The following is a 12,792-nucleotide window of genomic DNA, read 5'->3' on the forward strand; positions in this document are numbered from 1 at the left end:
GACAGTTCAACAACTTGACTTGACACAAAATAGCTGATTAGGAGTTGCTAAGAGGAGACTACTGTAGTAGCCTCGTCTTTCTGTAAAAGGCAATCAATGTTTTTCCTGTCTTCTTATCCAAGAAGTGAGTGTTGTTTCTATTTCGCACTTACTATACTTTAGTTTTTTAACAGGATTGTAAAATTAATTTAACCAAGACACCTTTAGATGGAAGATTGGTTTGGGTGCTAGAAGCAGTGAAAGTCTCGTATTTAAGGTTTACTCTCAATGGGTCATAAAGCTGCTGATGGACTGATGCATGCACTGGAAAACTGATGTGAGATCAGTTAGGAACCCGGCCGCCCAAGCTGTACTGAAACATAATGGAACTTTGGCAATTTTGCCAGTTCTTGTATGGTTAGGACTATTACTTCTCCGTATCTCTTTATTCTGGAGAACTGTATGTAGCCTTAAGTAAAAATCCGTGAGGAAGTTGTAGATTAACCTGCTTTATTTTGGAAGGATTTAAAAAAATATGTATATAAGATACTGCTGAACACTGCCTAGGAAAGTTTTGCTCCTCACTGCCCCTCTGGCTCTTGATGTGTTAATAATATAAAAACAATTATGGAAATCATAGTGATTTGTTTAATCTGTTCCATTTTTTTCTCTTCCTTCCTGTTTCCTGTGATGTATCTTTTATGTTGCCTTTGCTCTTAGTCTTTCCCGCTTTTGGATCATTTTACTGAACTCTGAACAGCATTTTGTGTGTGAGCTGCAAATCTTATATTCTGTTTCTAGATTAAACTGTTGTGAAAAGCATTTTCATGTTACCACTGAGGTTTTTGGCACTTGCAGGGCAGAATTCCAAATGTTCTGTTAAGAGAGGCAAACTTGCAAGTCTGTTTTTTATGGCTTTAATGTCAATGGACTCATTTGAACAGCAGCTGATGTGTATAGTACTTGATGATTCACTCAACTGGTGATTGTACATCATTCACAAAAACTTCAGTAACAGAACGATAGGTCAGTGTCCACTTATTTATGCCTAACTTGTCACAAAGATGTGGACTATGTCCTAGAAATGGAATATTTGTTTGAAATGTGATATGCTGGGTGAATAGTTTCATTGCATACTATTCTCATGCAGGTTGTATTTTTGAATATTGAACCTGCTATGTATGCTTACTACGCATATTGATATTTTGGGGTAACTTCAGTTGCATGCATTGTGTGCTGGCAGGTTTTTTTGTGTGGTGGTTTTTTTTTTTTTAAATATAGTTTGTAAGACATTCTTATAGAATTTTGTTTTACATTGTGGTTGTTTTCTGACTTGTATGCTTTTAGAATAAGGAGTACTTTAAGAAGAAAAGATTGAAGGCTTAAAGCTTCACATCCAGAAAAATGGAATTTTTATTCTATATGTATTTTGTGTCAGAACTTGTTCTAAGGTTTCTTATCCGTCTTCTTGTGTGTGTAGGTTTTTTCTCTCCCACATTTTCTCCAGACCCCCCCCTCACCCCCCCCCCCGCCTTTTTCCCTCCTCCCCTTCTTCCCTCACTCTGAGATGTTATCTGCATGCTAAGTCTGCAGCACTTTAAGGGCAAGCAGAAGTGTTCGGCTGTACTGAATACAGGACATCAAGGAGATTGCAGAGGTTTGGAAAGAAGTTTACATTACTTTTTAGTTGTGCTGCATAAGTGCTATAATGTGTAGTGGGTGTTGAAATTAAAGTTGCTCTGAATGGAATTCCATTTCATTTTAGAGGGATTGCAGCTATAAAGACCTTAAAAAAGTCAACGAGCTAAATCATTTAGTCAGGGAGGAAAAAATGAAGTAATTTTCACTGTATTTTTCAATTTGGGATTAGTATGTCTGAATGATTTTAGCCAATATGGATTAAATTGGCTGACTTTTATCAGAAGAAACAGGGTAGTATGTATTGGGTTTGTGTGGTTAATTCTGGGAAGTATTTTCTGATAATTTTTTGAAGAACTTCCCTGGTTTTATAATTTCCGTACACTTCAAATACAGACCAGTTTGAGTTGCGCTATTTTTAGAAGTAATTTAGCATGCCTCTTTTAAAAGCAAAACTCTTCACTTTATGATGTAAGAAAAGTTGAGAGTAAAAGAGCAGCATAGTTACACTAATATGCCATTGTAGCATGTTCCCATCCTGTCATCTGGAAAATTAAATCAGGTTACAGCATGGATTAACATCTAGACTTGTGAGGAGGGGAAGGTAGTGTCTTAAATGCCATGAAATTGAACAATGGGATTATACAGTTCACAGCTAATTTCAATATTCTTCTGTATTTGGCTTTTTGTTGAACAAGATTCTGTAGGGAGAGGCAGTAATAGGTTTTAGAACTTGGAAACATTCACATATTTACTAAAATACTAACAATAATAGCTTGAATATGGTTGAGTAATCAGTACAATGCTCTACATAATGTGCATAGATGTGAGGTAGAATCTCTACTACTAGAGCGAAAAACTACAGGTGTTAGCAATGAAAACTGTATTCACCTAGTGTGGAATCAATGGTTTCTGTTACCCATTTGCTGATGCTCTATAAAGGCATGGCAAGGAATCAAAAAGCTGCTGTGACAGTGCAGAAAAGTTTTATATCACTGAGAAATAGCATTGTCTTTTCTTACCCCTTTTCAAAATAAAAAATATGTTCAGTTACAAAAATTTCACATATTGTTCATATGAGAAGTGATTCAGTAGTTTCCTTCAAAAGCACCTCTTAAAATAGTTGCAAAGGAAACTGCTTCAAAAATAACCATGTGATCTATTTCATATGTGTTTTTCTAACTGGTCCTCCCTAGAACACAGTGTCCATTGTGAGTAATAAGGTCTAGTGGATCTCCAGGTCTTTGGCCAACCTAGATTTTATGGGCAGCAGCTGCTTTGTATGGAGCTATACCCTCTGGGAAGAGGGCTTACAATGATGTGCATCAGGTTGGTAAGTGAACTCACTCTGACTTCACTGAAGTCACTCATGAATCTTAGGAAATTCATATGACATGCCATTGATTTAAAAGCTTTTTACACGAGTGTAAGCATTAGGAATAAAATTTACTTTTTTCTTAGTACCAACAGTTTTAATTTAAATATGTGCCCATACAAGGATGGGAGATTGCAGATAAGATGGTGTATTTTAGCTTTATTTTGGAATGGTATTGTTTGTATACTTTCTGCTTTACACTTGTAACTTACAATTTCCGGTGCTATATTTCAGCATGCTGTTAATATTAATATATGGTTATTTTCCACATAAGTTTGTCAGCACTTGCTTTAGGCAGAAACTGTGTGGATCTTGTCATCTTTTGTGAGCTGAAACTACTAAATCAGATGTAATGAAAGATAAACAGGAGATACTAAGTTACCATCAACATACAAGTTCAGCCTGTAGCACAACTTGAGTTCATATTTTGGGGTTTGGGAAAAGTTTAGTTTGAGAAGCAGCTCCATAATTCATGTGACCTTTTTTCTTTCTGTTGTTAACTTTCACTTTCTTTGTTTATTGTTTTGCAATGTCTCCTTTTGCTGACCTCAGCTGAGCTTTTAATGCTTTATAACTGGTGCAGTGGAAATCTTCAAGCTCTCTACTTTGCTGTAACTGTTTAAGAGGTTGGTTAGGATTTCAGTCTGTCTCTTCCCTTGTTCTGATGTCAGCAAATAGATTCCACTATCCTGTACTTGAAAAAAGTATTCTAGGTGTGTTTACTTTGTCTATGGAGTATTAAAGCAGAAAAATATTTGAGTATCATTTAATTAGAAAGCCTGTTAAGTACCTAGAATAACAGTGTTCACTGTGTTTTGAGTTGCAAAGGGTTTTCTTACTGTCTGGAGATGCAGCCAAGCTACATCTAATTTTGTTTGCATGCAGTGTGCAAAACAAATTACTGTTAGTAAAAGTGTTTGAAGTTTTCAAGGTACTTTAGTTTTATAGGCAGAGTTGACAGTCAGTTATGTTCATGTCTTTACCACGTATTTCATATGAGTGCTGAAGTATATTTTACGGGTACTAGTGGTGCTGATTAAAGCTGAATCCTGAATGCTTGGCTGAGCTACCCTTCTGTATTCCTCCATTTGTATGACCGTTTTCCTCTGTTCAGAGTAATTTGGATATTGTGTCCATTGTGATGATTAGGTGCCTTGTGCTTATCGTTTCAATGGAGAGCCTGGCCATACCGAGTAATAGTAACATTTGTTTTGTAGATGTTTATATTTAATAAAGTCAGGTGTCTTGATGGCCACTATTTAAATGTATGTATTTATGTAAATCCTCTTGGTTTAGTGAGGGTGCTCCAGCTTCCTGGAACTTCATGTAATGGCCATATAACTTTAAAATATAATTTTATTGTGTGTATGTGTGTAGGTAAGCATAGCTAAAAACGCCTTTCAAATGAACATTAAATTAACAATGCAGAATGGTAAAGTGATAAAAGGTATAAGATGTGATGTAGTTTCTTTTTCAATTGTGTAGTGTTTTCCAAGGAAAGATATTGAAAGTTTAGTAAGTATTCCCAGACCATTTAAAAGCTGAAGTGGTGGAGCTGATGCAATGTTAAATAGAAAGTACTTGTAAAAACAGGAGGATGTGCAAGTGTATGGCTGCCAAGCATAATTTAAAGGTGGTTTTCTTAACTGTAGGGTTCAAGGTTATATGGATTAGCCATTCTGATGCTGTTATGAGAGGTGTCTGCAGAAGCAGACTGTATACAAACTATATATCCCACTGTCTTAACAGGCATGTGACACCCAGTGCAATTCCACAAGATGCTTTGCTCATCCAGCTAAGTACATATTGCTGTTATTTCCATTGAAACTGGTGGATGAGAAATTAAGTTAATTCCATTGCATTGTGGATGAAATTAAATATCTTCTAATGTGTACAGTTGATTGACATAGGAAGTTTTTATTTATATTAAAGGCAGCTTAGCTTATGAATGTATCATAGCACTGAGATCCATGTTTCAGATGAAAATATAATTGTAGATTGTGTGCTTTGAGAACACGTTCATCTTGAACCTGTAGAAACTGACTCAGGTGGGGACTCTAATCATGGTCGCATCTTTTTCTAAACTACAGTGTGGTAGTGTTTAATCTGGTGAGTGAAATAGTGCTATCTACATGAGGAAATATATTGACCAAAGCCCAGATTCAGATGTTCTCAGTCCCTTAGTCTTGAAAACAACCGTAACTACTTCAGTTGCTTGAAGTCTGCAGGCACAGCAAGCATCCAGCGTATTTCCTCCTGTCTTCTTACTGAGCCTTGCAGTGTGTATATTTTACTGTCTAATTTTAGAGAGGTAGAAATAATTCATCCTTTATGGTACAGATCAACAGACAAGTAGAAGTGGAATGGTACTTATTAAGAGATATAGAAAAGACTGTGTGATAACAAAGTAAAAATTTTATTACAGTCAATAAGCTACTATGTGGAAAAGTTTAGAAACTCCGCATTTTGTGTTACTGAATTGTTTAAGAGGCCCATTTCAATAAGATCTATTACCTGTGGTTTTGTGGGGGTTTGGGTCTTCTTCAGTTTTCTCCTGTTACCAAGCTCACTGAAGATACAAAATAAGAAACAAAAATTCTAAATAGTTACTCACAGTTTATGAGTAACTAGGCTGGGTGACCTGTAAGGAAGGGTTCTTAAAATGCAGCATACCTGCCTCTTGTGATATGCAAAAGATAATCCATCCTTGCTGCCTTTTCTCAAGAGAACGTGGAGGCCAGCCTCCTGCATTTACACATAGCCTGACCCAGCAATGCTGGAGGTGGCTGTCAGTATCACCGCTTTTGTGCGAGAAGAGGAAGCCGTAGGGATGGACAGCAAAGATCAAAATGTTGCTGCTCCTGCAGCAAAGATATATTGCAGTTCTTTCCATGGCAAGAGCAAGTGACAAAATTTTGTTTTAGAAGCAATTTTCACTGGTGTGTATTTACCCCTAAAGAACAAATATTCAGAAATGCATAATTTCTGAAATATTTAAGGAAAATAATTTTGTAGTAGATCAATTAAACATTTCAGTAAGTTTGAAAATTGAAATATCTTCCATTACTAGCCATTGATATTAAAGAACTGTTGGAGGTATAGATTCTGATGTAGTGATGGTGGGAGGGAAGTTATTGTTCGTTACTCTGTATTGGTAATCAGCATAACTGCATTTTAATTATGTCCTGCACTCTACTTCATAGACCATGGCTGTGAATGAGTCAACATTGAAAATTTTGCCAAATCCTGTTCAGCGTGTAGTCTAGTGAACTGATGTACAAAAAGTAGTGGTCCTTGTAAGAGATGAGGACAATGGAAATCTTTTGTTTGTTTTAAGTTGATTTATTTTGACTTTCCTGTGTTAGGGACGTGTGTGGAACAGGAGCATTTTTTCTGTTTATTTTACACTGTGTTTTCTGTGGCCACCGCTCACCCTTATTTCTTGAAGGCACATAAATTTTTGAGAGGCAGGAAAAAAAATCCCAATTTTCTGTAAGAATGAACATATTTAAGTAAAAACTTTGAATGAAAATTGATGTATATAGACAAAGCTAAAATTAAAACCAAAGAAGAAATCCTTGGCTGTGATTTTTAAGTTATTATTTAAGTTGTGTTTTGTTTCATTTTAATGAGAAAAGTTTGTAAGGTGACCTCTGAGACAATAAAAGCACCAGCAGGTATTTATTTGCCCATGATAACTTTCAGCTACCAGTGCTTAGGAGTTAATCTTAGTATCTTGCATGTCTTCTGGATGGTGATGTGGCTAGGAGCTTTCAGGGTTTACATAAATACTGTTAAATAGGTGCCTATAGGCCTTCCTTCATGCCAATAAGCTCCTGAAACTCAGGAAGGGCTTTCAGAATGCTAAGAAAACAGGAAAAATACATGCTTACACACACAATTACTTTGTATGACTAATCTGTTTTGTTGTATTTTTAAAGAATGGAGAATGTGGATTGCAATCTATGGAAGAATGTGTGTAGAGCAAACACACTATAGATTTATGTCCCAAAAGAATTCCCCATTTCCTTAAAAATGGTAAATGATAAAATGCTGTGTCTGTCAGTATGTCTGTCTAAATTTATATTAAGTTTGAGCGCAATGGGTCAATAGAAGTTGTGTGTGCGGGAATGTCAGTTATCATGTTCCAGGCACCGTTAGAGATTTCTTACAAATTTATTTCTTTCATTGTTTTTTCTGTGAAATCCTGAAAGTTTAGCCTCAAATAATTAATTTTAAAAACATTTAAGAACATGTATCATAATAGATGTTGCATAGTTTCATCTTACCGCTGATACTGTGCTTGCTTTGGTGAAATATGAAACTGTATTGTCCTGTTAATTGTGTATAAAGGACCGTTCGTATGAGTTCAGCTGTTCACATTACTTTGCACTTTTGGACACTTAGCTTAGCACGCTTACCTGGATATGGATTTAAGACTTTTCAAACTAAGGCTTTAAAAGGTGATCCCTTGCTTTCTATTTCTACTTTGTTGTATTAATGTAGAAGGGTTTGCTCATATGCATATGTAAAATTTGATACATTGTGTATGTAATTGTATGTGTGTAATGGTGAAACGTTAAAACTAAGCATCTGATTGTCTGGAAAAAGTTAAGCTACAAAGTTGATTAACTACAGTATTGCTGTATTTCTAATGTAAAAAGAATACACCTTAATAAAAAGTTTGCATCTGCTAGCAATTGAATCACCAATCAACTAATTTATTACTAAAGTAAATTTTGCCAATGAGAAATGTAGGGTGGGGTGGGACTATTCTGAAATAAGTGTATGGTGCATGTGTCATAAAAATGACTCTTCCACTCAAGCCTTAGCTACAAGGCAGTATAGCAGTAATTCAGCAGTAGAGGTTGTGTATGCAACGTCACTCCCTACATAATGATCAAAATTTGTGAGAACAGTGTATCCAGTGAGCCACACGTCATACAACCAAACCCATCGGATTGCACCAAGGGTAGAAACTGCATAGCATACTGGTTGATTTTTCCATGCATTACACTTTTTTCTGAACTCTTGTGTGATTGTTGTCTGGTTTGTTTTTTGTGATTAAAAAAATTCTTCGTAGAATGGAATCTGGCCTTCTCAGACATATTCCTTTGAAAAATGGATGGCTTTGAAGAGTTCTGTTTTAAATAGGTTGTCATATAAATAATTTCAATCATGATATTTCGTTGTTTTATGAACATCTCTAATTAAATTTAAGATAACTTCTCAGGGAATACTACCATATTATTTATTCTGACAGCCAGAGAAATAAGTATGTTGCATCAGTCTTGAATGCTTGCTAATCTGAAGCATTTAACATTTGTTTTCCTGATGACAGAGGTTCCAGGGCTATGTTAATTACCTCTTTCAAATTCTGGATAAAAGTTTTTTTTCTAGGGACCATACCTTAACATTACTGTAAAGTAATTTTGGGAGATTTGTAATCTGGTATCACTGAAAACCATCTATGGAGGTTAATCAACGCAGTGTCTGTAGCTGGCAAAAGTAGTTATCTGATTAAAAACAAAATCAAAGTGCATTTGGTAACCATTTTCTGGTGACAAGCCTAGTTGGCAAATTGCAGCCAGAAAGATATTGCACAAGGTAACAGCCTAAAGTTCAGTGTAGCACCAGGACATCTCTTATAAAATAATATATATATAAATATATATTTACATATACGTGTGTGTGTGTATGCATGTGTATGTACACACAGATATTTTTGGCTTCATGTGTTTTGTGTGTGTATGTTTTATATACAGTTTTTGTCTTTCTGGAGGAGGGTAAAGGGAGAGCCTTGAAAAGTCCTTCCCTGCTCTTATCAACATAGCAGCCTCAGCTGCCCTCCTTGGATCCCCTGCCAGGGTTGCTATCATCTTCTGATCAAATATTAATGTGTGATTCTCTGCTTGCTCACTAATCCAAAGCCAATTAATATTATCTGTCAATTATTTACAGATCCTGAGGTGCGGAGGCAATTCCCAGAAGGCTACAGTGACCAGGTTTGGAATGCGTAATTAATTTTTTACATGACAAAATTTATTTCAGGGTTGTTCAACATATTATTACTGCTCTTTTTACTGAAAGAGATAAATGCATTCTTAGAAAGAAAAAGCTGTAATTAGGAGCAGAAGGATAAAAACATTTTTACATTTAAAGCAGAAAACGGAAGAATTTTGGATCTCATAAGATTGTTTTACAGTCTGGTTTTTACAAGCGAACATGAGAGCGGGAAGGAAAATTGATTAATAAATTTCACTTTTTGCCTTTAGGTGCCACAGCCTGCAGTTCATTTGGCAGTCCTCACTTCATTGTCTGAAAGGTTTATAGCTATATTTAACTGGGCACCTGGCACTACAGTACATTTTTTAAATTCTTGCCTGATCATGCAGTCTCTAGTCTGTTTCAGAAAGATGGTATAAAAATACAAATGTGCAGGTAGAACGCACAGGTATTTATCATTTAGTTTATACACAGACTGAATCTGGAATTTTTCACAGGATCTCTAGCTGACTTTGAAATTAACAACTTCAAGTTACCTTGTATTTTACTATGTCTCATTAGAAGTGGATTGGGGCAGGGGTCGGAGGTTAGGGAGAGGGGATTATTACTGTGGTGTCTATAAGTACTACTGGAGTTAATGTGCTGTTATTGTTTGTCAGCATTTAGGGTAACTGCTGCATCTGGGTTGTGAGTGGAAGCTGATTTCTTGCACCTTTATGTCTGGGAAGTGCTGAAGTTATGGCACTGTATAACTAATAACAATAAATTTTGCCTCAGTGTGTCTCTGATACTGAGTTAGGGTCAGCAGAGCTATTTTATTTTAGATCCTTTCCCTCTAATTACATTTTCATCAATATGAAAATTTGTGGCATTTAGATTAAAGCATTTAACAAATTGTTAGATGAGATAGCTCATCAGGGTCAGAACAAATGTTTTCATATTTGGCTGTAATCACTCCATGCAATGGGACCTCGACCAGGGCTTCTGAGTATTTTTGTAGTAGTAGTAATAGTATTTTTTTTCAAAGCAGCTATTCAACTACCTGACAGCTTTTCACTGTAGTTTATTAATAGGACTTCCTTTTTACATGAAGTATAGCATGGATCTAAACTTTTGGGGGGACTACATCCTTATTGCCACTGTCGGTCTGTAATTTGTGAATAAATAGATCCCTAAGTTTGTATTTACATGATAGACTAACTACTTTTCAGCACATTGTAGCTTATCAGGTTAGTCATATGTGAACTGATGGTCCTTCAGAGCTGGTACAGTCAATTGTGTCCATGTTCAAGGTATTACAGGAGAGTCTTGTACAAAAATTTACTTTATAAAATTCTTAAGAGTCCTCTTCCTTCTGCTGCAAATGATTAGACTTGTATAATATTGCTATGAATATGCAAGACTGAATCAAACTCAGAGGAGCCACAGGCTCATACGTATTTCTTAAGATGTTCACCCAGTTATAGTCAGAATTTCTGATTTCTGAGGTTAGACACCATAAAATACACAGTAGTGCATTTGTGTGTTTGTGGGGATGGAATGGATTTTTAAATCATCAAATATTTTGCGCATTCAAACTTATAGGGAAAGCAAAAGAAAGGAGGCTGAACTTCTCAAAGTCAGAGTAGATTTTAAAAATATTTTCCCTCTTGATGCACAGAAAGAATGTTTTCTGTGTTGATAGTGGCTATATGTTCTCTAAGAGAGCATGTCCAGAGCTGACAGATTTAGATTTGAAAAATCACTTGTGAATATTGAAGTAAGCCAGAGGAAGAAAAAAGACCCAACATAGAAAGGAAGAGCTACATCCATGTTTTTCCTGATTAATCTAGAGCTCTGAGAAATGTATAGGCTGCAAATCAGTCGAGTAGGTTTATTTGTTAAAACTTCTGGTTTATTGTTTTTTGGAAGAAAAAATTTTAGAAGTGCTAAGTCACTGAAGATAAAGATACACACTATGAAACCCTTGATTTTTCTGCATGTGTTCTGTATGCAAAGGGGAGAGATGATATGCATGTTAGTGCAGGCAAAAATTGTTTCTAGCAATCAAACATTTATGATTTAATCCAGAAGGAATATTTGAGTTAAATCAACACAAGGTAAAGCACTTATTAGTAAGAAAAAAAAAAAAAAGGAAAAAAACCACCTCAAGTTTTTTTTATTCATCTAAACTATCAGTGCTTGTTTTTACATACACTGTATTTCCCATGTACCAGCACATCTGATCAGAGACCCTCGCTGCTGCTAGATGTTTTATTCTGTGTGTTCTTTGTACCTTACAGTAAAAGAATCTGTCACAAATTATTGTGCCTCACTGCTTTAGAAACTGAGAAAAAAGGGAGGTTAGATTGACATCTGTGACTGAATAATGATGACCAGCCTTTTGGCTCCCCTTGAGCCACAAAGCTAGCATTGCCTTTAGAGAGGAAAAAGGAGTAAGAAGAAAGGGGAGGGATAAAAGAGAGTTACAAATCTGTGGTCCCGGAGATGTATTACTGTTGGGCCAGTTGTCTGCGTGGTATGATAATCCATTTTGATCTTCTGTCTTAATTGTCTGCTAAAGACAAATGGGCAGTAAAAGTTCATCAGTTTCATCTTTTGCTTCTCATTTAGAGACAGAATAAATGATCCATCGCTACAGAAGAAACCTTTCTTTCTGACACGGAAGTAATGCAGACCCAACACATTTTATTAAAATATTTCTCCCTCATTATTTCAGTCCTCTCAGCTCTGATAGATCTTACTGTTTCATGAAAAATGTAATCTGAAATGTAAATAAGGGGTTTGATACAAAGTAAGGAAGTAATGAGCAGGCTAGCCACATTGTAGGAATTTTGATTGTAATTACTGACAAAGTGAATTCTGCGTGTCCTGATTTTTTTCCCTCAAGTTGTCTTTGACACGTTCAGACCACAATGACATCTATGGTTTAAATCTGTTAAATAACTGTATAACGGAATATTTTATAGAAAATGTCATAGACAAGGTATCTTAGGAGCCTTACTAAGGAAAGAAAATGCTAATGATTGCTCCAGGCCACTAGAAGTAGAAATGGTTAAAACTGGGGGGCTTTTTTTGAATGGCAGGAGGGGGGCTGAAGTAATTTTGAGATACATTTTTAAATATAAGAGCTTATTAACTTGTTAGGGTATCTTATAATAGCTTTTAAGAATTAAATGTGTATTTATGTATATGTGGTTGTACCTAACATGAAATACAGTAATTGTTGGCATTATAAGCAACAGTTTTTCAGTGCTAGCTTTTTAGCAATGGTCTTAGAATTTAAAACAGATGAGAAGTCTTAGTTATTCTTTATAAAATACAGTCACTATAGGTAAAAGTATCCTTTAAAAAAGAAGTCAATGGTCTAGCAGAAAAATACTTATATAGTATTACATTTTCTGGTTTGGGTTCCTAATAAAGCTATAGTAATGAAATGCTTTTTTTGTAGGTGAAATCCTGTGCTATTGGAGTATTATAAATACCAAACTATGGCCAGGTCGCTGTACTCTTATCACCATATGAATTTTGGCTGTCCAGCATTTTGAAGATTAATCCCAAGATTAATAGTTATCCTGGGCGAACTAATTTTAATACAAGGAAGTTTGTTGCAAAGAAACGAACTTCTATCAGAAAGAATGTTTCAGCAAATAGTTGATGCATAAATATATAAAAATAGAAAATAGTCAATCAATCGGAGGTGCAGCAGGAATTACACAATTTTGTAAAATGCAATACATTTTTAAAATGGCTTTTTGAGAGGTGCATCATTTGGTTCCTTACTGTTTTAATCT

The 12,792-nt window shown here is 35.5% G+C and overlaps 1 protein-coding gene across 11 annotated transcripts in view; it reads left to right on the top strand.

Annotated features, from left to right (window-relative positions):
• The window catches only part of DENND1A (DENN domain containing 1A), a 216,331-nt gene that overhangs the window by 27,417 nt on the left and 176,122 nt on the right, over window positions 1-12,792 (top strand). For all 11 annotated transcript variants that reach the window (XM_052814751.1, XM_052814755.1, XM_052814752.1 and 8 more), the window contains one exon: window positions 8,954-8,997. In XM_052814751.1, coding sequence (XP_052670711.1) covers window positions 8,954-8,997 — 44 coding nt within the window. The remainder of the gene's footprint in view (window positions 1-8,953; window positions 8,998-12,792) is intronic.

Source organism: Harpia harpyja, chromosome 19 (assembly GCF_026419915.1).
Source record: "Harpia harpyja isolate bHarHar1 chromosome 19, bHarHar1 primary haplotype, whole genome shotgun sequence".
Classification (NCBI taxonomy): domain Eukaryota; kingdom Metazoa; phylum Chordata; class Aves; order Accipitriformes; family Accipitridae; genus Harpia; species Harpia harpyja.